The 27,003-nt window shown below is 44.8% G+C and overlaps 1 protein-coding gene across 3 annotated transcripts in view; it reads left to right on the top strand.

Annotated features, from left to right (window-relative positions):
- The window catches only part of SSPN (sarcospan), a 119,471-nt gene extending 93,102 nt beyond the window's left edge, over positions 1 to 26,369 (top strand). For 2 of the 3 annotated variants that reach the window (XM_038767997.1, XM_038767990.1), the window contains exons 2-3: positions 13,871 to 13,957; positions 25,763 to 26,369. In XM_038767997.1, the coding sequence (XP_038623925.1) occupies positions 13,871 to 13,957; positions 25,763 to 26,131 (456 nt within the window). In that variant the 3' untranslated portion in view covers positions 26,132 to 26,369. Of the gene's footprint in view, positions 1 to 8,497; positions 8,516 to 13,870; positions 13,958 to 25,762 lie in introns of those variants that run through there. The other variant, XM_038768005.1, reaches the window with a different exon arrangement.
- The last annotated feature ends 634 nt before the right edge of the window (positions 26,370 to 27,003 follow it).

Below are 27,003 nucleotides of genomic sequence, written 5' to 3'. Positions count from 1 at the left end.
ATAACTTGCTTCCTTCACATTTGACTGCAGAGTGTTCAAAACACTTTACTCATCTTACTTCACATGAAATTGAATGAATTTTCTCATCTCCCCTCCAAATAAAAAGAGGCACTTGCTTTGTAGCTGGGAAAATGAGGACGTGATGATAAAGGCTTTGGTCAGATTTGCATACACACAAAATTAAACCAGAGACAGAGGGACTGATTGGTCAATAATAATAATAATGATGGTATTTGTTAAGTGCTTACTAAGTGCCAAGCACTGTTCTTAAGCACTGGGGTAGATGCAAGGTAATCAGGTTGTCCCACGAGGGGTTCACAGTCTTAATCCCCATTTTGCAGATGGAGTAACTGAGGCCCAGAAAAGTGAAGTGCCTTTCCCAAAGGCACACAGCTGATAAGTGACGGAGCTGGAATTAGAACCCACATTCTTTGACTCCGAAGCCCGGGCTCTTGCCACTAAGCCCCGCTGCTCCTCAAGGCACTGATCACATGGTCAGATTTACTAGATAAAATCTCATCAAGCCCCTTGTGCTTTAGCGGGGCTGTAATGTTGCAAGGAAACAGTAAAGTAAGTAGTTCTGAGCTTTACACTTAGGCTTCAATAAATACCCCTGATTGATTGTTATTATTTTTAATCATTAAACACTTATTAAAATTAATAAGTGTTAGGAAGTGCTTAAATAATAATAATGGTATTAGTTAAGTGCTTACTCCGCGCCCAGCACTGTACTAAGTGCCGAGACAGACACAAGTCCCAAGTGGGGTTCCCGATCCAAGTCGGAAAGAACACAGGTAATGATTCCCCATTTTGCAGATGAGGGAACTGAGGCACGGTTAAGTTAAATGACTTGCCCAAGGTCACACAGAAGACAAGTGGCAGAGCTGGGTTTAGAACCCAGCTAGCCCACACTGCTTCCCTATACACTTTATTTAAATGCTTAATTATTTTACCATTATGAGTATTAATTACGTCATTATTCTTTAAGCGGTGTCCTTTTACACTCTGTCCAACCCAATTTGCTTGTATTCACCCCAGGGCTTTGTTGAGTGTCTGGCACATAGTAAGCACTTAACAAATACTATTATTGATATCACTATTTTTAAGAAATTACTATGGGCAAAGCATAGTACTAAACACTAGGGTAGATACAACATAGTCACAGTAGACATGTCCCTGCCCTACGTGGGGCTAACAATCTAAGTAGGAGGGAGAAGAGGAATTGAAATGGGAAGCAGAGCGGCCTAGTGGAAAGAGCACAGTCCTGGGGGTCGGAAGGAACTGGGTTCTAGTCCTGACTCTGCCACTTGCCTCCTGTGTGACCTTGGGCAAATCAAGTCACTTCTCATTGCTTCAGTTACCTCATGTATAAAATGGGGATTTAGACTGCGAGGCATGTGTGGTACATGGACTATGTCAAACCTGGTTAACTTATATCTGCCCCAAAGCTTAGTCCAATGCCTGGTAGTAATAATAATAATAATGGCATTTACTAAGTGCTTACTATGTGCAAAGCACTGTTCTAAGCACTGGGAAGGTTACAAGGTGATCAGGTAGTCCCATGACAGGCTCACAGTCTTAATCCCCATTTTACAGATGAGGTAACTGAGGCACAAAGAAGTTGTGATTTGCCCAAAGTCACACAGCAGACAAGTGGTGGAGCCGGGACTTGAACCCATGCCCTCTGACTCCAAAGCCTGTGCTCTTTCCACTGAGCCACTCTGTACAACGCTGCTGGTACATACTTAGCACTTAATAAATACCATAAAATACTTTGAATCCCCATTTTACCGATGAGGAAACTGAGGCTCAGAGAATTTAAGAGGTTAGCACAAGGCCTCGCAGCAGACAAGAAGCGGAGCTGGGATTAGTCTAGACTGTAAGCTCTTTGTGGGCATGGAATGTGTCTTTATTGTTGTATGGCACTCTCCAAAGCACCCAGCAAGCACTCACTAAATATGATTAGTTGAATGAATGTATGAATGAATGAATGAATGAACGAACCCTCATCTTCTGACTCTCAAGCCCATTCTCTTTCCATTAGGCCACAATGCTTCTCCAATCCCATTGTTTGAATGCAATTCTTTTATTAATCAGATAATACCACAATTTATCAAGTCCCATATTACTACCCTCCTGAGACTCCCGAAACCTGACAGAATGTGGGAGAGTCCTGGGTAGGAATAATGTATAGAACTCTAACTGCCATATGGCAAATCTCATTAGCCTTCTAGAGAATCTGATGAGGCGGCGTTCAGAGACTTTAATAATAATAATAATAATGATGTTATTTGTTAAGAGCTTACTATGTGCAAAGCACTGTTCTAAGCGCTGGGGAGGTTCCAAGGTGATCAGGTTGTCCCACGGGGGGCTCACAGTTTTAATCCCTATTTTCCAGATGAGGGAACTGAGGCCCAGAGAAGTGAAGTGACTTGCCCAAAGTCACACAGCTGACAAGTAGCAGAGCCAGGATTGGAACCCATGACCTCTGACTCCAAAGCCCGGGCTCTTTCCACTGAGCCACGCTGCTTCTCACACACTGCTTTCTTCACTGGGGTGAATTGTGTGGACATTTGGAACTAAGGGAAAGGAAGGAAACTGATCTCATATACTCCCGAGGCACTGATTTTTGGTGATCTCATTTGGAAGTGAACAAGTGATGCTTGGCAAGTAGGACCTTTTTTGGCAGTTTAGAGGAGCAGGTGGTCTAATGGTTAGAGCAAGGGCCTGGGAGTCAGAGGTCCTGGGTTCTAATGCTGACACTGCATTAGAGGAAAAGACAAGGAGACAGAAGCCAAATCAGTGCCAAGCACTGCAAATATCAGATTTGACGGCCTTTGAGGCCCAAAATGTGGCCAGGGCTGCGTGTCCTGCATTGATGTTTTCAATCACACCCCTTCATATTACTATTATTATCATTACTATTACTTTGGTTTTATTAATACTAATAATATGAGGTTATATATGATTTAAAACATCAGTGTAGGACACACAGTCAATTCCTCATCAGCAGCATCTTAGTTGAAAATGAAGGACATATATAATAAATAATAATAATAAATAAAAGGACATTTGTTAAGCGCTTACTATGTGCAGAGCACTGTTCTAAGCGTTGTAGGGGGATACAAGGTGATCAGGTTGTCCTATGTGGGGCTCACAGTCTGAATCCCCATTTTACAGATGAGGTAACTGAGGCTCAGAGAAGTTAAGTGACTTGCCCAAGGTCACACAGCAGACATGTGGCGGAGTCGGGATTCAAACCCATGACCTCTGACTCCAAAGCCCGGGCTCTTTCCACTGAGCCACGCTGCATCTATAGTAATTTATTCATTCATTCATTCAATCGTATTTATTGAGTGCTTACTGTGTGCAGAGCACTGAACTAAGTGCTTGGGAAGTACAAATTGGCAGCATATAGAGACAGTCCCTACCCAACAATGGGCTCATAGTCTAGAAGGGGGAGACAGACACAAAACAAAACATGTGGACGGGTGTCAAGTCATCAGAATAAATAGAAATAAAGCTAGATGCACATCGCTGACAAAATAAATAGACTAGTAAATATGTACAAGTAAAATAAATAGATAGATAAATCTGTACAAACATATATACAGGTGCTGTGGGGAGGGGAAGGAGGTAGGGCGGAGGGGATGGGGAAGAGAAGAGGAAAAAGGGGGCTCAGTCTAGGGATATTTTAAAAGATATGTATGTAATTTAAATATATTCCCCTAATTTCTGTATAGATATTTGTCTATTTTTAGATTTAGATGGATATCTATCTATATCTATAAATGGAGGTAGAGATAGATATATTTATATATCTATATATGTATTTATATCTATATGTCTGTCTATATAGATGTTTCTGCTCCAGTGCTGAATACAATGCCTGGCACATACTAAGTGCTTAATAAATGCCGTAAAAAACATTGAATCCCCATTTTACAGCTGAGGAAAGTGTCTCTATCTGTATAGATGGAGTTAAGCACTTGGGAAGTACAATTCAGCAACAAATAGAGACAATTCATGCCCACAACAGGCTCACAGTCTAGAAGTGGGGAGACAGACATCAAAACAAGTAAACAGGCATCAGTAGCATCATTACAAATAAATAGAATGATAGATATATACACATAAAAATAAATAGAATTGTAATTATAAATGTGTACATATATACAGAAGTATATAAGTACACAAGTATATAAGGGGCAGGGAGGTGGGTAGAGCAAAGAGAATGAGTTGGAGCAATGGGGAAGGTAGGGGGAGCAGAGGAAAAGGGGGACGTAGTTTGGGAAGGCCTCCTGGAGGAGGTGAGCTTTCAATATGATTCTGTGAGGGTTCAGCTTTAGGACGCCTGCAAAGAAGCGCCCCTCCCCCCCCCCCCATCCCTCCACAGATACTTTGTAAAAATAATAGTAGTAATTATTTGTTAAGCACTTACTATGTGCCTGGCACTATACTAAGAGCTGGGTGGGTACAAGCAAATATGGGTACAAGCAAATCGGGTTGGGCACAGTCCCTGACCAGTTTGGGACTCACAGTCTTGATCCCCATTTTCTAGATGAGGTAACTGAGGCCTAAAGAAGTGAAGTGATTTGCCCGAGATTACGCAGCAGACAAGTGGCAGAGCAGGGATTAGAACCCAAGACCTTCTTACTCCCAGGCCCCAACTTTATCCACTACTCCATGCTGCTTCCCTAAGAAATGTTCTTCTCCAAGTGGCCCAAGCTATGACTGAAAACTATATATATATTTATACAAAGTGCATATAGCTTTAATTCTATTTGTTCTGACGATTTTGACACCTGTCTGAATGTTTCGTTTTGTTGTCTGTCTCCCTCTTCTAGACTGTGAGCCCGTTGTTGGGTAGGGACCTCACAATATGTTACTGACTTGTACTTCCCAAGTGCTTAGTACAGTGCTCTGCACAGAGTAAGCGCTCAATAAATATGATTGAATGAATAAATGAATGAACTACATCAACTCTTGACAACGATTTTCCCAGGGTCTTCAGAAAATCACTAGGAAAAGGCAAGCGACTTAGAATTTCTCCATGTAGCAGGTGTTTCTGAAAAAGCCTCATGTCACAAAAGAAAAGCATATAGAGGAAATGGTCCTTTATCCCATTTCCAACCTTGATCCTATTTCCAATTCACTACCTTCGGCAAACTTTGGTAATAATAGAAGCAACTGTTTGCAGCAAGTAATTAAGTTATTTCTTAAGGTGAGTCAAGTACTACCAGAGTGAATCGAGCTCCTTGAGGCTGGAAAAATATAACTCTCCTAAAATCCCATCTCCTCTTAGAGGACTTCCCTGACTATGTCCTCATTTCTTCCTATCTGCCCTCCCCCCTCAGCTCTGGTTATTTATCTGACCAAGCACCTCTTTGAGCACTTTGACACTCACCCCGGCACTGCAATATGTACGTACATTCATTCAATCATATTTATTGAGCGCTTACTGTGTGTAGAGCACTGTACTACGCACTTGGGAAGTACATACATATCCCTATACTCTATTCCCCCTCTTTGTAATTTCTTTATCCATTTTTAGTGATATTCGTTAAGTGCGCAGTATGTGCCAGGCACTGTACTGAACACTGGGGGAGTGATTATCATGTATCCATCACAGTGCTTCATACAGTACATGACACGTAATAAGTGCTTAAAAATAAAGATGAGATTTTCATTAGGCTTTGAAGGGGAAGGGGGGAGAATAATTGCCTGTCATAATGTACCTGGGCCCCAGACTGAGCCCCTTCCTTCCTCTCCCCCTCGTCCCCCTCTCCATCCCCCCCCATCTTACCTCCTTCCCTTCCCCACAGCACCTGTATATACGTATATATGTTTGTACATATTTATTACTCTATTTATTTATTTATTTTACTTGTACATATCTATTCTATTTATTTTATTTTGTTAGTATGTTTGGTTTTGTTCTCTGTCTCCCCCTTTTAGACTGTGAGCCCACTGTTGGGTAGGGACTGTATATGTTGCCAATTTGTACTTCCCAAGTGCTTAGTACAGTGCTCTGCACATAGTAAGAGCTCAATAAATACGATTGATTGATTGATTGATAATGTGGAGGGGCGAAGGAGCTTCAAGCCAGAGGGAGGATGTGGGCATGGGGTCGGCAGTGTGATAGACGAGATCGAGGTATGGTGACTCGGTTGGTGTTACAGGAGTGTAGTATACGGGTGGGTTATAGTAGGAAACCAACAAGCTAAGTTGGGACATGGGACAAGGTAAGCTGAGTGAGTGCTTTAAAGCCGAGGGTAAGGGGGTTTCCGTTTGAAGCAGAGGTGGTTGGGCAAACACTGGAGGTTCTTGAGGAAGGGGAAACATGGACTGAATTTTTTTTTTAGGAAAATGATCCAGGAAGCAGAGTGAAGTATGCTTTGGAGTGGGGAGAGACAGGAGGTAGGGAGGTCAGCAAGGATGCTGATGCAGTAATCGAAGCAGGATAGGATGAGTGATTGGTTTCAAGTGGTAGCAGTTTGGAAGGAGAGGAACAGGCGAATTCTGGAGATGTTGTGAAGGTAGAACTGAAAGGATTTGGTAACAGCGCAGGTTGAATAAGAGAGATGAGTCTTGGATCATACCAAATTTAAGGTCTTAAGAAGCAGGGAGGATAGCGGTGTTGTGTACAGTGATGGAAAAGAGAGGGGTTTGGTCAGGGTTTGGGTGGGATGATGAGGAGTTCTGTTTTGGACATGTGTTTCCAGTGCTTAGTACAGTACCTGGCACATACTGACCTTTAAATGAATACCATAAAAAAAATGTTTGTGGTATTGACGGGACATCCAGGTAGAGATGTGCCAAAGGCAGGAGGAAATATGAGTCTGCAGAGAAGGAGAGAGGTCAGGGCTAGAGAAGTAAATTGGGGAATCATCTGCGTAAAGTTGGTAGTTGAAGCTGAAGGAGTGAATGAGTTCTCCAAGGGAGTGGGTGGAGATGGAGACTAGACGGCCACCCGAAACTGAGGATAGAGAAGCAACGTGGCCTACTGGCTAGAACATGGGCCCGAGAGTCAGAAGGACCTGGCTTCTAATTCCAGCTCCACCACTTGTCTCCTGCGTGACCTTGGACAAATCACTTCTCTTCTCTGTGCCTCAGTTCCCTCATTTGTAAAATGGGGATAAAGACTGTGAGCCCCATATGGAACATGGACTGTGCCCATCCTGATCATCTACTATCTACCCTAGTGATTAGTACAGTTCTTGGCTCTAGTAAGCATTTAACAGTACCGTAAAAATAAATAAAGTAAACAACCTTGAGCCCACAAAAGAGATTGAGAATTAGTAACCAGAGTTAGGAGGAGGGGGGTTCGGTTCTTGCGGGAATTCTGAAGTTGTGACTTCTCTCAGAATCTGAGGAAGCCTGTGAAATTCCAATTCTTTTTGGGCCTGGGTCCCTGAGCAGCAGTCAGAGTTGGGGCTAGGGAATGCGAGCTAGCAGGAGGTCCAAGGAAGAGCAACATGGCCTAGTGGATAACGCTTGGTCCTGGGAGTCAAAAGATTATGAGTTTTAACTCCAACTCTGCCACTTGTCTGCTGTGGTACCCTGAGCAAGTCACTTCACTTCTCTGGGCCGCTGCTACTTCTGTAAAATGAGGATTAAGACTGTGAGTCCAGTTTGGGACAGGGACTGTGTCCATCCCGATTTCCTTGGATTGCCCCCCAGAGCTTAGTGCAGTGCCTGGCACATAGTAAGCACTAACCTAATACAATTATTTACTTATTTACTATTATTATTTTTTATTATTGCATACAACATTACAATACAATTATTAGTAGTAACTATTTTTATTATTATTTTTGACTCCCAGGCCTGTGGTCTATCCACTAGTCCATGCTGTTTCTTTACCATGCTGCACTATCCCTTTATCCTTCCTCCTCCTCATCCTCCTGTTCCGCCTCTTCTTCTGACTCTCACACTGCCTATCCAACACCCACTGGCCTCTTCCCTGGGCATCCATGACCTTCCTTCTTCCTTGGACAAACTTCCAACCGAGACTTAGAGGTGACACCTCGCTTTAGCCCTCAGCTTAGCTGACTGACTTTTCACAGAACTAGAGAACCATTACCGTAGACACCTGCCGGAGAGATTCATTCATTCAATCATATTTATCGAGTGCTTACTGTGTGCAGAGCACTGTACTAAGCACTGGAAAGTATGATTCAGCCACAAATAGAGACAATCCCTGCCCACATCGGGCTCACGGTCTAGAAGGGGGGAAACAGGCATCAAAACAAGTAAACATGCATCAGTATGAATAAATAGAATTATGTACACATCTCCGAGCGCTTCGTTCAGCCTCTAGACCTCTCTAACCCATGCCACTCTCCCTCTTTGTAATGTCATTCCTCTCGGCAGGAAATGTTATCCACGTCCGTTAAAGCAAGCCGCCAGGACTAATGATGTCGTTGCCCTGGAAACATCCTGGGATACAGAAAGCATTTGGCATCTGGATTCCGACCTGAGAGAAACCCAATCTTTGAGAGATGCCAGTGGGGTATGAAGCAGAAAGGGAAATGTCCCCTGGAAATGTGAAGTAGCATGACCAAGTGGATAGAGCCTGGGCCTGGGAATCAAAAGGACCTGGCTTCCAATCCTGACTCTACCACTTGTCTGCTGAGGGATGTTGGGCAAGTCACTTCATTTCTCTGTGCCTCAGTTCCCTTATCTGTAAAATGGGGATGAAGACTGTGAGCCCCATGTGGGACAGGAACTGTGTCCAAACCAATTAGCTTGCACCCACCCCAGGCTTAGTACAGTGCCTGGCACATTGTAAACGTTTAAAAAATACCATGAAAAAATACAGGCAGGGAATGTATCTGCTAATTCCGCTGTATTGTTCTCTCCCAAGTACTTAGTACAGTGCTCTGCACAGAGTAAGCACTCAATAAATATGACTGATTGATTGATTGATTGAGTGGCATAAGTTATATACATGCTTAGAGGGGCTACTGGATTGGTCACTCAGCTTATTGGGTGCTTACTCTGTGCAGAGCACTAGACTAATCAATCAATCAGTCGTATTTATTGAGCACTTACTGTATGCAGAGCACTGTACTAAGCGCTTGGGAAGTACAAGTTGGCAACATATAGAGACAGTCCCTACCCAATAGTGGGCTCACAGTCTAGAAGGTGGAGACAGAGAACAAAACCAAACATATTAACAAAATAAAATAAATAGAATAGATATGTACAAGTTAAATAAATAGAGTAATAAATATGTACATATATACAAATATACAGGTGCTGTGGGGAAGGGAAGCAGGTAAGACGGGGGGAAGGAGAGGGGGATGAGGGGGTGAGGAAAGAGGGGGCTCGGTCTGGGAAGGCCTCCTGGAGGAGGTGAGCTCTCAGTAGGGCCTTGAAGGGAGGAAGAGAGCTAGTTTGGCAGATGGGCAGAGGGATTAGGGGCATTCCGGGCCAGGGGGATGACGTGGGCCGGGGGTCGACGGCGGGACAGGTGAGAACGAGGCATGGTGAGGAGATTAGCGGCAGTGGAGCAGAGGGTACGGGCTGGGCTGGAGAAGGAGAGAAGGGAGGTGAGGTAGGAGGGGGCGAGGTGATGGACAGCCTTGAAGCCCAGGGTGAGGAGTTTCTGCCTGATGTGCAGATTGATTGGTAGCCACTGGAGATTTTTGAGGAGGGGAGTAACATGCCCAGAGCGTTTCTGGACAAAGACAATCCGGGCAGCAGCAAAAGCGTTTGGGAGTGTATAATGCAATGGAGTTGGTAATAATGATAATAATAATGATAATAATAATGATGGTATTTCTTAAGTGCTTACTATGTGCCAAGCACTGTTCTAAGTGTTGGGGTAGATATACAGTAATCAGGTTGTCCCACGTGGGGCTCAGAGTCTTAATCCCCATTTTACAGATGAGGTAACTGAGGCACAGAGAAGTTAAGTGACTTGCCCAAGGTCAAGAAGAAACAGCCTGGCTCAGTGGAAAGAGGATGGGCTTTGGAGTCAGAGGTCATGGGTTCAAATCCCAGCTCTGCCAATTGTCAGCTGTGTGACTTTGGGTAAGTCACTTAACTTCTCTGTGCCTCAGTTCCTTCATCTGTAAAATGGGGATTAAGACTCTGAGCCCCCCATGGGACAAACTGATCACCTTGTAACCTCCCCAGTGCTTAGAACAGTGATTTGCATGTAGTGAGCACCTAATCAATGCCATCATCATCATCATCATCACCACAAAGCAGACAAGTGGTGGAGCTGGGATTAGAACCCGTGACTTCTGACTCCCAAGCCCGTACTCTTTCCACTAACCCAAGACATGATCCCTGCCCTCAAGGAGCTTACAGTGTAGAGGGAGAGATGGACAATAAAGGAAATTACATGCATAATAATAATGATAATAATTTATTAACTGCTTACTATGTGCCAGGCACTGTACTAATTGCTGGGGTGTATACAAGCAAGTTGGGTTGGACATAGACCCTGTCCCCCATAGGGCTCACAATCTCAATCCTCATTTTATAGGTGAGGTAATTGAGGCCCAGAGAAGTGAAGTGACTTACCCAAGGTCACACAGTGGACAAGTGGCAGAGGCGGGATTAGAACCCATGACCTTCTGACTCTCAGGCCCGAGCTCTAGCAGAAGGAAAGAGGAAATGTGCATGAACTAGTACCTAAGTTATGGGCAGCTAAAGTGGTTATGTAAGTGCTATGGCAGATTCAGTCAGTCAGTGTTACTTATTGAGCACTTACTGTGTGCAGAGCACTGTACTAAGCACTTGAGCATGTTGGTACACACATTCCCTGCCCTCATTATGAGTTCACAAGTTCACTTATTCACAGGTTCACTTCACTTCTCTGTGCCTCAGTTCCCTCATCTGTAAAATGAGGATTAATACTTTGAGCCCCATGTGGGGCATGGACTTTCTCCATCCAACCTGATTAGCTTGTATCTACCCTAGCACTTAGAAGAGTGACTGGCACATAGTTAAGCACTTAACAAATGCCATTTTTGCTGATCCCATCCTGTTCATCCATCCAGAGGGCAGGTCCTCAAGTCTCAGAGAAGCTGTGTGGCCTAATGGAAAGAGCTCAGGCCTGGGAGTCCAAAGGACCTGGGTTCTAATTCCGGCTCCACCACTTGTCTGCTGTGTGACCTTGGGGAAGTCACTTCACTTCTCTGGGCCTCAGCGATCTCATCTATAAAATGGGGATTAAGACTGGGAGCCCTATGGGGGACAGGGACTGTGTCCAACCTGATTAGCTTGTATCTATCTCAGCGCTTAGAACAGTGCTTGACACAGAGTAAGCGCTTAACAAATCATTATTATTAAGTGCCTTCGAGTCATTTCCAATTCATGGGGAACAAAGACTGTGTCCAACCTGATTAGCTTGTATCTATCCCAATGCTTAGAACAAGTGCTTGACACAGAATAAGTGTTTAACATATACCATCGTTATTTTCTGTCACACCACACTCATGGGAAGTACCTCACCAGCAGTAGAGATTATCTTAAAATAGGATAGTATAGAGGAATACAGGAATAATAATGATGATGAAAATAATAATAATAATAATTGTGGCATTTTACTAAACGCAAACTGCTGGCCAAGCAAAGTACTGAGTGCTCAGGTAGATATGAGAAGCAGCGTGGCTTAGTGGCAAGAGCCCGGGTTTTGGAGTCAGAGGTCATGGGTTCTAATCCCGGCTCTGCCACTTATCAGCTGTGTGACTTTGGGCAAATCACTTCACTTCTCTGTGCCTCAATTACCTTGTCTGTAAAATGGGGATTAAGACTGTGAGCCATACATGGGACAACCTGATTATCTTGTAACTACCCCAGCGCTTAGAACAGTGCTTGGCACATAGTAAGCGCTTAACAAATTCCATCATTATTATACAAGATCCCAGGTTAGATACAATCCCTGTCCCTCACTGGCCTCACAATCTAAGGGGAATCAATCAATCAATCAATCATATTTATTGAGCGCTTACTGTATGCAGAGCACTGGACTAAGCACTTGGGAAGTACAAGTTGGCAACATATAGAGACAGTCCCTACCCAACAGTGGGCTCACAGTCTAAAAGGGGGAGACAGAGAACAAAACCAAACATACTAACAAAATAAAATAAATAGAATAGATATGTACAAGTAAAATAAATAAATAAATAGAATAATAAATGTGTACAAACATATATACAAGTGCTGTGGGGAAGGGAAGGAGGTTAGATGAGGCAGATGGAGAGGGGGACGACGGGGAGAGGAAGGAAGGGGCTCAGTGTGGGAAGGCCTCCTGGAGGAGGTGAGCTCTCAGTAGGGCCTTGAAGGGAGGAAGAGAGCGAGCTTGGCGGATGGGCAGAGGGAGGGCATTCCAGGCCAGGGGGATGACATGGGCCGGGGGTCAACAGCGGGACAGGCGAGAACGAGGCACGGTGAGGAGATTAGTGGCAGAGGAGCGGAGGGTGCGGGCTGGGCTGGAGAAGGAGAGAAGGGAGGTGAGGTAGGAGGGGGCGAGGGGATGGACAGCCTTGAAGCCCAGGGTGAGGAGTTTCTGCCTGATGCGCAGATTGATTTATAGCCACTGGAGATTTTTGAGGAGGGGAGTAACATGCCCAGAGCGTTTCTGGACAAAGACAATCCGGGCAGCAGCATGAAGTATGGATTGAAGTGGGGAGGGACACGAGGACGGGAGATCAGAGAGAGGCTGGTGCAGTAGTCCAGACGGGATAGGATGAGAGCTTGAACGAACAGGGTAGCGGTTTGGATGGAGAGGAAAAGGCGGATCTTGGCAATGTTGCGGAGCTGAGACTGGCAGGTTTTGGTGACGGCTTGGATGTGAGGGGTGAATGAGAGAGTGGAGTCGAGGATGACACCCCATTTTACTGATGAGAAAACTGAGGCACAGACAAGTGAAGTGACTTGCCCAGGGTCACCCAGAAGACAAGTGGTGGAGTCAGAATTAGAACCCAAGTCTTCTGACTCCTAGGTCTAACAATAATAATAATAATAATAATGATGATGGCATTTGTTAAGCACTATGTGCCAAGCACTGTTCCAAGCGCTGGGGGAGATACAGCGTAATCAGGTTGTCCCACGTGGGGCTCACAGTCTTAATCCCTATTTTACACATGAGGGCACTGAGGCACAGAGAAGTTAAGTAACTTGCCCAAAGCCACACAGCTGACAAGTGACAGAGCCAGGATTAGAACCCATGACCTCTGACTCCAAGCCTGGGCTCGTTCCACTGAGCCATGCCGCTCCTCTGAGTGTAAGGTCTAAGTCTCTTCCACTAGGCAGGAACATTGCTATTTGTATATATCTATAATTTTGTTTATTTGCATTGATACTATTGATACTTGTTCAGTTATTTTGGTGCCTTTCTCCCCATTTCTAGACTGTAAGCCATTGTGGGCAGGTGTGGAAAGAGCACAGGCTTGGGAGTCAGAGGTCATGAGTTCTAATCCCGGCTCTGCCACTTGTCAGCTGTGTGACTTTGGGCAAGTCACTTAGCTTCTCTGTGACTCAGTTCCCTCATCTGTAAAATGGGAATTAAGACTGTGAGCCCCATGTGGGACAACCTGATTACCTTCTATTTCCCCCAGAGCTTAGAACAATGCTTGGCACATAGTAAACACATAACAAATACTATTATTATTATTAGTAGTATTATTAGTATTATTATTATTGTCTCTATTGCTGAATTGTATTTTCCAAGCACTTAGTAGAGCACAGTAAGCACTCAATAAACATGATTGAATGAATGAATGAATCATAAATTCAGGCATTATTCATTAATAATGAGACATGGCTGGTGAAAGCCGTCTGAATTGATATAACTAGAGGTATTTTTTTTCAATTGAATGATACACTAATGCCTTCTCTTTCCTTGCAGATGTGTGTGGTTTCCATCCTAGGCTTTTGCATGCTTTGCATTTCATACCAAGTGGACGAGAAGACGTGCATTCAGTTTGCTATGAAAGTGAGTTGCAATCCATATTTTTCTTCTTTCATTCATTCATTCAGTTGTATTTATTGAGCGCTTTCTGTGTGCAGAGCACTGTACTAAGCACAAATCGGCAACATATAGAGACAGTCCCTACCAAACAACGGGCTCCTTCTTCAGAGTTTTGCCCCAGAAGAAACACAAGTCCAAAGTTCAAAGACTGCTTACTAAGAAAAAGGAGGTTTTAATTCACCTGAAATTTTACTTCTGGATGAATGAACCAAAAAATATAATTTATTCATTCATTCAGTAGTATTTATTAATCAATCAATCAATCAATCAATCGTATTTATTGAGCACTTACTATGTGCAGAGCACTGTACTAAGCGCTTGGGAAGTACAAATTGGCATCACATAGAGACAGTCCCTACCCAACAGTGGGCTCACAGTCTAAAAGGGGGAGACAGAGAACAGAACCAAACATACCAACAAAATAAAATAAGTATGATAGAAATGTACAAGTAAAATAAATAAATAAATAAATAAATAAATAAATAAATAAATAAATAGATAGAGTAATAAATATGTACAACCATATATACATATATACAGGTGCTGTGGGGAAGGGAAGGAGGTAAGACGGGGGGATGGAGAGGGGACGAGAGGGAGAGGAAAGAAGGGGCTCAGTCTGGGGAGGCCTCCTGGAGGAGGTGAGCTCTCAGCAGGGCCTTGAAGGGAGGAAGAGAGCTAGCTTGGCGGATGGGCAGAGGGAGGGCATTCCAGGCCCGGGGGATGACGTGGGCCGGGGGTCGATGGCGGGACAGGCGAGAGCGAGGTACAGTGAGGAGATTAGTGGTGGAGGAGCGGAGGGTGCGGGCTGGGCAGTAGAAGGAGAGAAGGGAGGTGAGGTAGGAGGGGGCGAGGGGATGGACAGCCTTGAAGCCCAGGGTGAGGAGTTTCTGCCTGATGCGCAGATTGATCGGTAGCCATTGGAGGTTTTTGAGGAGGGGAGTGATATGTCCAGAGCGTTTCTGGACAAAGATAATCCGGGCAGCAGCATGAAGTATGGATTGAAGTGGAGAGAGACACAAGGATGGGAGATCAGAGAGAAGGCTAGTGCAGTAGTCCAGATGGGATAGGATGAGAGCTTGAATGAGCAGGGTAGCGGTTTGGATGGAGAGGAAAGGGCGGATCTTGGCAATGTTGCGGAGCTGAGACCGGCAGGTTTTGGTGACGGCTTGGATGTGAGGGGTGAATGAGAGAGCGGAGTCGAGGATGACACCAAGGTTGCGGGCTTGTGAGACGGGAAGGATGGTAGTGCCGTCAACAGAGATGGGAAAGTCAGGGAGAGGACAAGGTTTGGGAGGGAAGACAAGGAGCTCAGTCTTCGACATGTTGAGCTTTAGGTGGCGGGCGGACATCCAGATGGAGATGTCCTGAAGGCAGGAGGAAATGCGAGCCTGGAGGGAGGGGGAGAGAGCAGGGGCAGAGATGTAGATCTGGGTGTCATCAGCGTAGAGGTGATAGTTGAAGCCGTGGGAGCGAATGAGGTCACCAAGGGAGTGAGTGTAGATTGAGAACAGAAGGGGACCAAGCACTGAACCTTGGGGAACCCCCACAGTAAGAGGATGGGAGGGGGAGGAGGAGCCTGCAAAAGAGACTGAGAAAGAACGACCGGAGAGATAAGAGGAGAACCAGGAGAGGACGGAGTCTGTGAAGCCAAGGTCAGATAACGTGTTGAGGAGAAGGGGAGGAGAAGGAGAAGTAAGCCCTTACTATGTGCAGAGCACCGTACTGAGTGCTTGGGAAAGTACAAATTTCAGCGCATATAAACAAATTAGACCCTTCCTCTCAAGGAGTGAATAGCTATTGGCTACCATAAGTTCTCCAGAAAGCCAGTTTCAGGATGGACAAAACCAGTATTCATTTCCTTTTGTCATGGGTTCATGGATATTAGGGATTCAGGGGTTCTGATGTGGTCATGTGAGTCTCACGTTTTCCTCTTTTCTCCTTCAAATGGATACTGAAAGTCATGAGCATTCTAGCCAGAATTGCGATCCGAGTGGGAATGCTTCACATGAAATGGATGCAATCCTTCACGTGTCAAGACCTCTATCATGGGAATAAAGTTCAGCAGTGGCTCTTTTTTTTTAATGGTTATTTGTTAAGCACTTAGAAGCATCATGGCATTGTGGATAGAGCATGAGCGTGGGAGTCAGAAGGTCATGGGTTCTAATCCCAGCTCTGCCAGTCATCTGCCATGTGATCTTGGGCAAGTCACTTGACTTCTCTGTGCCTCGGTGACCTCATCGGTAAAATGGAGATTGAAGACTGTGAGCTCCTCGTGGGACAGGGAAACTGTCCAACCCGACTATCTTGTATCTACCCCAGTGCTTAGAACAGTTCCTGGCACATAGTAAGCGCTTAACATATACCACGATTATTATCATTAATAATAATGATAATAATGGCATTTATTAAGCGCTTACTATGTGCAAAGCACTGTTCTAAGCACTGGGGAGGTTACAAGGAGATCAGGTTGTCCCACGGGGTGTTCACAGCCTTAATCCCCATTTTTACAGATAAGGAAACTGAGGCACAGAGAAGTTAAGTGACTTGCCCAAAGTCACACAGCTGACAATCGGCAGAGCTAGGATTCGAACCCATGATGCCTGACTCCAAAGCCCATGCTCTTTCCACTGAGCCCCACTGCTTCCCTTTCCAACTTCCCTTCCCAACATTACCAACTGTGCTGTATCGTTTTCTCCCAAGCACTATTGTACTCTCTCAAGCTCTTAATACAGTGCTCTGCACACAGTAAGCAGTCAGTAAATACCAATGATTGATTGAATGACTACTCTAGCCACCTGGAAGGGAACTACATTTTCAACTGTTAACCCTCCCACAAAAGCCCCCTCTTTTCAGAGCCATGGTAAAGGATTAATTCAATCTGATAGAAACTTTAGCTTCCAGAGACACCCATATACATTAATTCATTCATTCGTATTTATTGAGCGCTTACTGTGTGCAGACCACTGTACTCAGTGTTGGGGCAATACAATTCAGCAACAAATAGAGACAATCCCTGCCCACAGTGGGCTCACAGTCTAGAAGGAAGGACTGTTTAAATCAAGTTGAGTCAGGAGGCTATCAGCAGACAGCCGACATTCTCTGATGGTTCTAGTATAATGTCCTAAATTTCCCCTCAACTGATGAGTTAAACATAATAATGATAATCATGGTACTTGTTAAGCCCTTACCATTTACCAAGCACTGTACAAGATCAGCAGGTCCCATGTGGGACTCACAGTCTACCTAGTCAGGAGAACAGATATTTTGCAATTGGGGAAACCGAGGCACAGAAAAGTGAAGTGGTTTGCCCACAGGGTCACACACCGTGTAAGTAGCAGAGCCGGGATGAGAACCCAGGCCCTCTGAATCTCAGGCCTGGGCTCTTTCCCTTAGGCCATGCTGCTTCTCTGCATCAATAGAAAGATTGATGTTCCTGACAGATGCTAGGCAAATAAGCCCAGAGTTTTCGATTTTATCTAGTCGTGTTTGCCAGGATCCTTAATTAAGGTCACTGGAAACTTCTATGATGGTGGTAGTTTATTCACACTGTATAAGGTAAAACAAACCACTTAATTTAAAATTAGGGGTTTGAGCAGAAAAAGGTTGATGCTGCCAGATAAAGTGAAAGCCAAGAAAGATAAATGTCGCAGCATTGCAGAACAAGCCAACTGATTCATTTCAATCAACTTTTTTAAAAAATGCATCTAAAAAGCACAGGCAAATTCCTTCTGGCAATTTATTTCTATCTGTCTCCCCTGCTATACTGTACACTCTTTGAGGGCAGGACTCAGGTCAGTACACTAAACACTTGATAAATAGTATTGATTGAGTAAGCGCTCAATAAATATGATTGATGATGATGATGATTGATTGATTTCAAATTCAGTTTGTCACCAAATCCTCCCTCTAGACTGTAAACTCTGTATGGGCAGGGAACAGGTCTGCTAATTGTTTTATATTGTATTCTTCCAATCCTTTCCTCTCAGACAAACAATTAATTATATTTATTGAATGCTTAGAAAGTGCAGAGTACTGTACTAAGTGCTTGGGAGAGTACATTCTAACAGGGTTGGCCAACATGATCCCTGCACAGAAGCAGCATGGCTCACTGGGAAGAGCCTGCTTCTGGGAGTCAGCGGCCTTGAGTTCTAATCCTGGCTCCAATACTTGTCTGCTGTGTGACCTTGGACAAGTCACTTGGCTTCTTTGTGCCTCAGATATGTCATCTGTAAAATGGTAATTAAGACTGTGAGCCCCTAGTGGGACATGGACTCTAACCTGAATAGCTAGTGTCTGCCCCAGTGCTTAGTACAGTGCCTGGCACATAATAAGCAATTAACAAATACCACAGTTATTATGAAGGACTCTCCAGTCAGACTGCTCTTTGGCTGATCCAAGCACTTATCCTATCTCACCATAACTACTGCATCAGCCTCCTCACTGACCTCTTTGCCTTCTGTGTCTTGCCACTCTATTCCACAGTTCACTTTTCTGCCCCAAACATTTTTCATTTATTCATTCACTGTACTGGTGCGTGAAAGTACAACAGTAAGTAGACACATCCTCTGCCCACAATGAGCTTAGAGTCTAGAGGGGGGAGACAGACATCAATACAAATAAATAAATGACAGATATGTACATAAGTGCCGTGGGGCTGGGAGGGGGGAATTCATTCATTCAGTCAGTCGTATGAATAAAGAGAGCAAGTCAGGTCGACGCAGAAGGAAGTGGGAGAAGAGAAAAGGGGGGTCTTAGTCTGGGAAGGCTTCTTGGAGGAGATGTGCCTTCAATAAGGCTTTGAAGTGGGGGAGAGGAATTGTCTGTCGGATTTGAGAAGGGAGGGGGTTCCAGGCCAGAGTGGCAAGATGTGAGCCAGGAGTCAGAAAAAAATTCAGTCCATTTCTCTCCATGCCACAAAAACCACCACTGTCCCCATCTGAATATCCTTATTAAAATTGTATCTCCAAAAGGCCTTCTCTGACCAACCCCTAATATCCATTCCCAATTCAACATCCACACTGTATCGCTATGCAATTGGTAAGGAATAATAATGATAATAATACTTGTGGCATCTACTATGGCAACTACTCCATCCTAATCCTCCTCGACCTCTCAGTTGCCTTCAACACCACAGACCACCCCCTTCTCCTGGAAACATTATTCAACTTTGGCTTCACTGACTCTGTCCTCTCCTGGTTCTCCTCCTATCTCTCTGGCCGCTAATTCTGTTGTCTTCTGTGCAGGCTCCTCCTCTGCCTCCCACCCCCTAACTGTGAGGGTCCTTCAAGGTTCAGTTCTGGGTCCCTTTCTATTATTCTCCATTTACGTCCACTCCCTTGAAGAACTCAATTTGCTCCCATGGCTTCAACTACCGCTTCTGTGCAGATGATCCCGAAATTTCCATCTCTAACCCCGATCTCTCTCCCTCTCTGCAGTCTCGCATTTCCTCTTCCCTTCAAGACATCTCTACTTGGATGTCCTCCCATCACTTCAAGCTTAACATGTCCAAAACAGATCTCCTTAGCTTTCCACCCAAACCCTGTCCTCCCCTTGACTTTCCCATCACTGTAGACTGCACCACCATTCTTCCTGTGTCATAAGCTTGTAATCTTGATGTTATCCTTGACTCCTGTTATTCAACCCACATATTCAATCCATCACTAAATCCTGTCAGTCCCACCTTCATGACATTGCTAAAATCTGCCTTTTCCTCTCCATCCAAACTACTATCACCTCAATACAGTCACTCATCCTGTACGCCTTGATTACTGCATCAGCCTCCTGACTCTCCCCACTCCAGTCCATACTTCACTCTGCTGCCCGTGTCATTTTTCTACCAAAACGTCCAGAACATGTCACCCCACTCCTCAAAAAACTCCATTGGTTGCCCATCCACCTCTGCATCAAACAAAAATTCCTTACAATTGGCTTTAAAGCAGTCAATCACCTCGTCTCCTCCTTCCTCACCTTGCTTCTCTCCTACTACAACCCTGCCCTCACACTTCTATTGTCTATGCCCACCTTCTCGCTGTACCTCGATCTCTCCCATCCCACCGCCAACCCCTCACCCATGTCCTCGCTCTGGCCTAAAACACCTCCCTCCAAAAATCTGACGGACAGTTACTCCCCACCCCCGACCTTTGAAAACCTTATTGAAAGCACATCTCCTCTAAGAGGCCTTCCCTGACTAAGCCTCCTTTCCTCTTCTCCCATTCCCTTCTGCATCACCCTGACTTGCTCTCTTTGTTCTTCCCCACTCCCAGCCCCACAACAATTATGTACATAGCTGTCATGTCTTTATATTAATGTCTGTCTCCCCGCCTCCAGACTGTGAGCTCATTGTGGACAGGGAATGTCTCTGTTTATTGTATTGCACTCTCCCATGCACTTAGTACAATGTTCTGCACACAGTAAGCGCTCAATAAATACAATTGAGTGAAATGATTGAATTTGTTATAAACTTACTATGTGCCAGGCACTGTCCTAAATGCTGGGGTGGATACAAGCAACTCAGGTTGGACACAATCCCTATCCCATATGGGGCTCAAAGTTTTAGTCCCATTTTCCAGATGAGGTAACTGAGGCACAGAGAAGTGCAGTGACTTGCCCAAAGTCATACAGCTGACATGTGATGGAGCCAGAATTAGAATCCAGGTGTCTCTGACTCTCAAGCCCGTGCTCTATCCACTAGGCCATGCTGCTTCTCATCAATAAATATGATTAATTGTATCCCTTTAGCACTTTGATATTTACCACAGTCCCAGCCCCACATCACTTATGTGCATATCCTTATACTCTTCTATTTCCTCTCTCTGCATCTTATTTTAATGCCTGTCTCTAGACTGTAAGCTTCCTGTAGTCAGGAGTTATCTCCACCAACTCTATTGTATTGAACCCTCCCAAGCACTTAGTACAGTGCCCTGCACATAATCAATCAATCATATTTATTGAGCACTTACTGTGTATTAAACACTGCACTAAGCGCTTGAGAGAGTACAGTATGAGAGTTGATAGAAATATTCCCTGCCTACGATAGTGATAATAATAATCATCATAATTATGGTATTTGTTAAGCGCTTACTATGTATCAGGCTAAGTGTGGGATGGGTAGAAGCAAATCCGGTTGGACACAGTCCCTGTCCCACATGAAGTTCTCAGTCTCAATCCCCATTTTACAGATAAACTAACTGAGGCCCAGGGAAGTGAAGTATGCCCAAGGTCACAGAGCAGACAAATGGCAGAGCTGGGATTAGAACCCGTGCCCTTCTGACTCCCAGGCGTTAGCTCTAGCCACCTTGCCATGCTAGTAAGCACTCAATAAATAAGATCAATTGATTGAGAACAAAGTGGGTTCTTTGGCTCGTAAGCAGAGGAAAGGGTTTGTTATTAATCGCTTAGTACAGTGCTCTGCACACAGTAAATGCTTAATAAATATGATTGAATGAATGTTGAAACTGTTGGATTTTAAAATTTTAACAATTTTTTCCCTTGTTCTGATGAATTTTCATTGTTGACTTTTTCTGGTATGCTGGCCCTCCTCTTCCATCTGCACATAGTGGCCTCCACCCCACCCCTCTTCGGGCATGAACTGTGTCTGAATGAGTGTCCAGGGGCTTAGCTCAGGGCTGGGAGCATCTAATACATGTGACAGGTTGATTGACTAAAAAAGGGTAGTATTACGGACAGATGTCCTCAAGGTGAAGATATATCACGTTCCTCCCTGTGTCTGGAACAGAGAGGGAGGCTTTTCCAAACTGACTTTTCTCTCTTGAGTTCTAATATTAGCACTGGTCACTCTACTTTGAGATCCACTCAGGGCCTGAAGGAGTTTACCATAGATACTAAGATAAAGACTGTCAATCTGTCAATCAGTCTGTCAGTCAGATATGAAGTCTGTCAGTCAGTGAGTCCCTCAGGGAATATGACAGAGTCCCACAGGGAGTCTGTCAGTGAGTCAGCCAGGGAATCTCTTAGTCAGTCAGTCAGTCAGACAAGCTGCCTGTCAGTCATTGAATCAGTCAGGGAGTCTATTAAGTAGGAAGTCAGTCAGGCAGCCAATCAGTCAGGAAATCTTTCAGGCAGTCAGGCAGGCAGGCAGTCAGTCAAAGAGTCTTATCAGTCAGACAGACACTTTGCTTCTCTAATGCCAACCTTCTCACTGGCGCTTTGATCTCATCTATCTCGCTACCGACCCCTCACCCATATCTTGCCTCTGGTCTGGAACGCCCTCCCTCCTCAAATCCTACAGACAATGACTCTCCCCAGCACTTCAAAACCTTATTAAGGGTCCATCTCCTCCAAGACACCTTTCCAGACTAAGTCCCTCTTTCCTCTCCTCCCACTCCCTTCTGCATCGCCCTGACATGCTCCCTTTAATTCATCCCCTCTCCCAGCCCCACAGCACTTGTGTATGTATTTGTAGTTTATTGATTTAGATTAATGTCTTTCTCCCTGTCTAGACTGTAAGCTCAGTGTGGGCAGGGAATGTGTCTGTTCAATCAATCAATCAATCATATTTATTGAGCGCTACTGTTTGCAAAGCACTGTACTAAGCACTTGGGAAGTACAAGTTGGCAACAAAGAGAGACTGTCCCTACCCAACAGTGGGCTCACAGTCTAGAAGGGGGAGACAGAGAACAAAAATGAAACATATTAACAAAATAAAATAAATAGAATAGATATGTACAAGTAAAATAAATAAATAAATGTTTGATGTTATATTGTACTCTCCCAAGTGCTTAGTGCAGTGCTCTGCACACAGTAAGCCCTCAATAAATATTATTGAATGAATGAAATGGAATCTGTCAGTCAGGAAGTCAGTCAGATGGACAGTCAGGAAGCCTGCCAGGCTGGTAGTCAGTAAAGTAGTCTGGCAATCAGACAGTCAAGAAACCTCTCAGGGAGTCAGTCAAGCAGCCAGGAGGTTAGTAAGTGAGTCAGGCGATGAGTCAGGCAGTGAATCAGGCAGTCAGACAGACCATCAGGGAGTTAGTCTGTGAGGCGGAGAGTCAGACTGTCAGGAAGGCAGTCAGATTATCTGTGAGCCAGCCAGACTGGTGGGCAATGATCTGGAGCGGTTGCTCTCCTTGGACACAGGCTGGTCAAGCTCAAGATACCAAGGGGCAGACTCAAAAACAGAATCAGGCCTTGTATAGAACAAGCCCATTAATTAATGGTATTTTCAGTCAACCAGTGGTATTTTTTGAATTTTTACTATGTGCAGAGCACTCTACTAAGCATTTGGTACAGTGTAGGGCGCTGTACTAAGTGCTTGTTTAGTGCTAAGTTTAATACAACAAAACACTCTCCCCTTTCAGACTGTGAGGTTGTTAAGGACAGGAATGTGTCTGTTTGTTGTTCTTTTGTACTTTCCCAACTGCTTAGTACAGTGCTTTGCATACAGTAAGCACTCAATAAATAAGATTGAATGAACAAAGCTGATAGACACATTCCCTGCCCACTGGTAGACTGCACACTAGACTCTGGACTCTAAGCTCTTAGTGGGCAGGGAGTGTGTCTGTTATATTGTACTATTGTACTGTACCAAACACTCAGTACAGTGCTCTTCTCATAGTAAGAGCTCAATAAATATGATTGACTGACTGACTGCTAGGCATTAGTCAAGCAAGAGATTGGTAATAATAATTATGGTATTTGTTAAGTGCTTACTATGTGCCACGCACTGTTCTAAGCAATGGGGTAGATATAAGGTAGTCAGGTTGCCCCACATGGGGCTCACACTTAATCCCCATTTTATAGATGAGGTAAGTGAGGCCCAGAGAAGTGAAGTGACTTGCCCAAGGTCACACAGCAGACAAGTGGAAGAGCCAGGATGGTAGTTACCTATTTATCATTTCAGCCTCTCTTTCCCTCTCTCTCTCTCTCTCTCTCTCTCTCTCTCTCTCTCTCTCTCTCTCTTTCTCTCTCTCTCTCTTTCTCTCTCTCTCTCTTTCTCTCTCATACACACACACACACACACACACACACACACGATCTCCCCACCCACAGCATCATCCTCAGTGAGTCCACTGTATTTATTGAGAGCTTACTAATAATCATAATAATGATGGTACTTGTTAAGAGCTTATTATGTGTCAAGTACCTTTCTAAGCGCTGGAGTAGACGCAAGCAAATCAGGTTGGACACAGTCCCTGTCCCACATGGGGCTCACAGTCTTCACTCCATTTTACAGATGAGGGAACTGAGGCACAGAGAAGTCGAATGACTTGCCCAAAGGTCACAGAGCAGCTGAGTGGCGGAACCAGGATTAGAACCCAGGTCTTTCTAACTCCCAGGCCTATGCTCTGTGCTGAGCTGTGCGGAGCACTGTACTAAGTACTTGGGAGAGTGCAGTACAACACTAAACAAAAACACATCCCCTGCCCACAGTGATCTTAGAGTCTATGGACTAGAACTACATTAAGTCTATTTCTTGAGCATCGTCACAGGGCAGAGCACTTTACTAAATGCTTAAGCAATCCCACTGGTTGTTCATTCATTCATTCAATCATATTTATTGAGTGCTTACTGTGTACAGAGCACTGTACTAAGCACTTGGGAAGTACAAGTTGGCAACAACTAGAGACGGTCCCTAACCAACAAGGAGCTCACAGTTTAGAAGGGGGAGACAGACAACAAAACAAAACAAACACGTGGTCAGGTGTCAAGTCATCAGAATAAATAGAAGTAAAGCTAGAAGCACATCATTGACAAAATAAATAGTAAATATGTACAAATAAAATAGAGTAAAAAATCTATACAAACATATATACAGGTGCTGTGGGGAGGGGAAGGAGGTAGGGCTGGGGGGATGGGGAGGGGGAGAGGAAAAAGGGAGCTCAGTCTGGGAAGGCCTCCTGGAGGAGGTGAGCTCTCAGTAGGGCTTTGAAGGGAGGAAGAGAGCTAGCTTGGCGGATGTGCGGAGGGAGGGCATTCCAGGCCAGGGGAGGACGTGGGCTGGGAGTCAATGGCGGGACAGGCGAGAATGGGGCACAGTGAGGAGGTTAGTGGCAGAGGAGCGGAGGGTGCAGGCTGGGCTGTAGAAGGAGAGAAGGGAGGTGAGGTAGGAGGGTGCAAGGTGGTGGACAGCCTTGAAGCCAAGAGTGAGGAGTTTTTGCTTGATGCGTAGGTTGACTGGTAGCCACTGGAGATTTTTGAGGAGGGGAGTAACATGCCCAGAGTGTTTCTGCACAAAGATGATCCAGGCAGCAGCATGAAATATAGACTGAAGTGGGGAGAGACAGGAGGATGGGAGATCAGAGTGGAGGCTGTTGTTTTGTGGTTTTATTATTATTATTAATAATAACTGTGGTATTTGTTAAGCACTTTGTGCCAGGCACTGGGCTAATCCCTGGGGTGGATACATGCAAATTGGGTTGGACACAATCCCGGTCCCACAGTCTCAATCTCCATTTTATAGATGAGGTAACTGTTCGTGGTTTTATTATTATTAGTAATAATAACTGTGGTATTTGTTAAGTACTTACTATGTGCCAGGCACTGGGCTAATCCCTGGGGTGGATACCTGCAAATTGGGTTGGACACAATCTCGGTCCCACAGTCTCAATCCCCATTTTATAGATGAGGTAACTGAGAACCAGAAAATTGAAGTGATTTGGCCAAGGCCATAGAGCAAAGAAGTGGCTGAGTCAGGTTTAGAACCCACGACCTTCTGCCTTCCAAGCCCTTGCTCTATCCACTAAACCACGCTTTCTCCAGAGACCCCTTGCACTTTAACCAGAATGTTTTTCCTCTCGTTCACCCTTGCAGCTGATCTACTTTCTGTTGAGTGCCTTCAGCATGGTCATCTGCATCCTGGCCGTGGCTTTCGCCGCCCACCGGTATTCCCAGATCACTCAGTTTGCCTGCGAAAGCGTCCTGGACGTCTGCAGGTGCCAACTGCACGCTTCCGACGAGCCGCTCAGCAGAACCTTCATCTATCAGGACGTGGCGGATTGTACCAGCGTCACGGGCACTTTCAAAACGTACCTCCTGGTTCAGATGGTCCTTTATTTAGTCGGTGCCTTTGTGTCCCTGCTCGCGTGTTTCGTGATGTGGAAACACAGATACCAGGTCTTTTATGTGGGGGTTCGGCTGTGTTCCTTAACCGCTTCTCAAGTCAAGCGGCAAAAAGTGTAGTCTGGTGGGGGGAACAGGAGCCTGCTGTGAGCGCTTGTGTCTATAACCATTTTTGTACGGATTTTGACATGGGATTTTAACGAGCACGCTTATATTTTTTTAACCTAACAGAGCAATTCTTCGGGTTTCTATAGATGACAATGTCTCCCTGAGATTTTAAGGACACGATCAAAGAAATTTATTATTATTTTCATTATTAATAATAACATTGATAATAATAACAAATTGAGGTATTCGTTAAGCGCTTTTTATGTGTCAGGCACTGTTTGGAGCGCTGGGGAAAATGCAAGATAATCAGGTCAGACAAAGTCCTTGTCCCACGTGGGACTCACAATCTAAATAGGAAGGAAAACTGGTATTTAATCCCCATTTGACAGATGAGGTAACTGAGGCGCAGAGAATTTGTTTGGCCTAGTGGATAGATCACGGGCCTGGGGGTCAGAAGGTTCTGGGTTCTAGTCCCAGATCTACCACTAGTCTGCTCTGTGACCTGGGACAAGTCATTTAACTTCTCTGTGCCTTAGTTACCTCATCTGTAAAATGGGGATGAAAACTGTGAGCCCCATGTGGGACAGGGATTGTGTCCAACCAGATTACCTTGTATCTACCTCAGTTCTTAGGAAAGTGCCTGGCACATAATAAGCACATAAGAAATACAACAATAATAATAATAAAAGTGAAGTGACTTGTCCAAGGTCACACAGCAAGCACATGGCCGAGTCTAAATTAGAACCCCGGGGGCTCTGACTTCCAGACTGGTATTCCTTACTCCAGGCCATGGTGCTCCTTTATACAGACAAGCAGGTGATTTTGCCAAAGCAAGCAAGTCCGAATTATCTGTGAAAATGGGGGACCAGTAGCTTGGATACTTC

Source organism: Tachyglossus aculeatus, chromosome 2 (assembly GCF_015852505.1).
Source record: "Tachyglossus aculeatus isolate mTacAcu1 chromosome 2, mTacAcu1.pri, whole genome shotgun sequence".
In the NCBI taxonomy this organism is placed as follows: Eukaryota; Metazoa; Chordata; class Mammalia; order Monotremata; family Tachyglossidae; genus Tachyglossus; species Tachyglossus aculeatus.
This window is presented reverse-complemented; position numbering and strand designations above follow the sequence as displayed.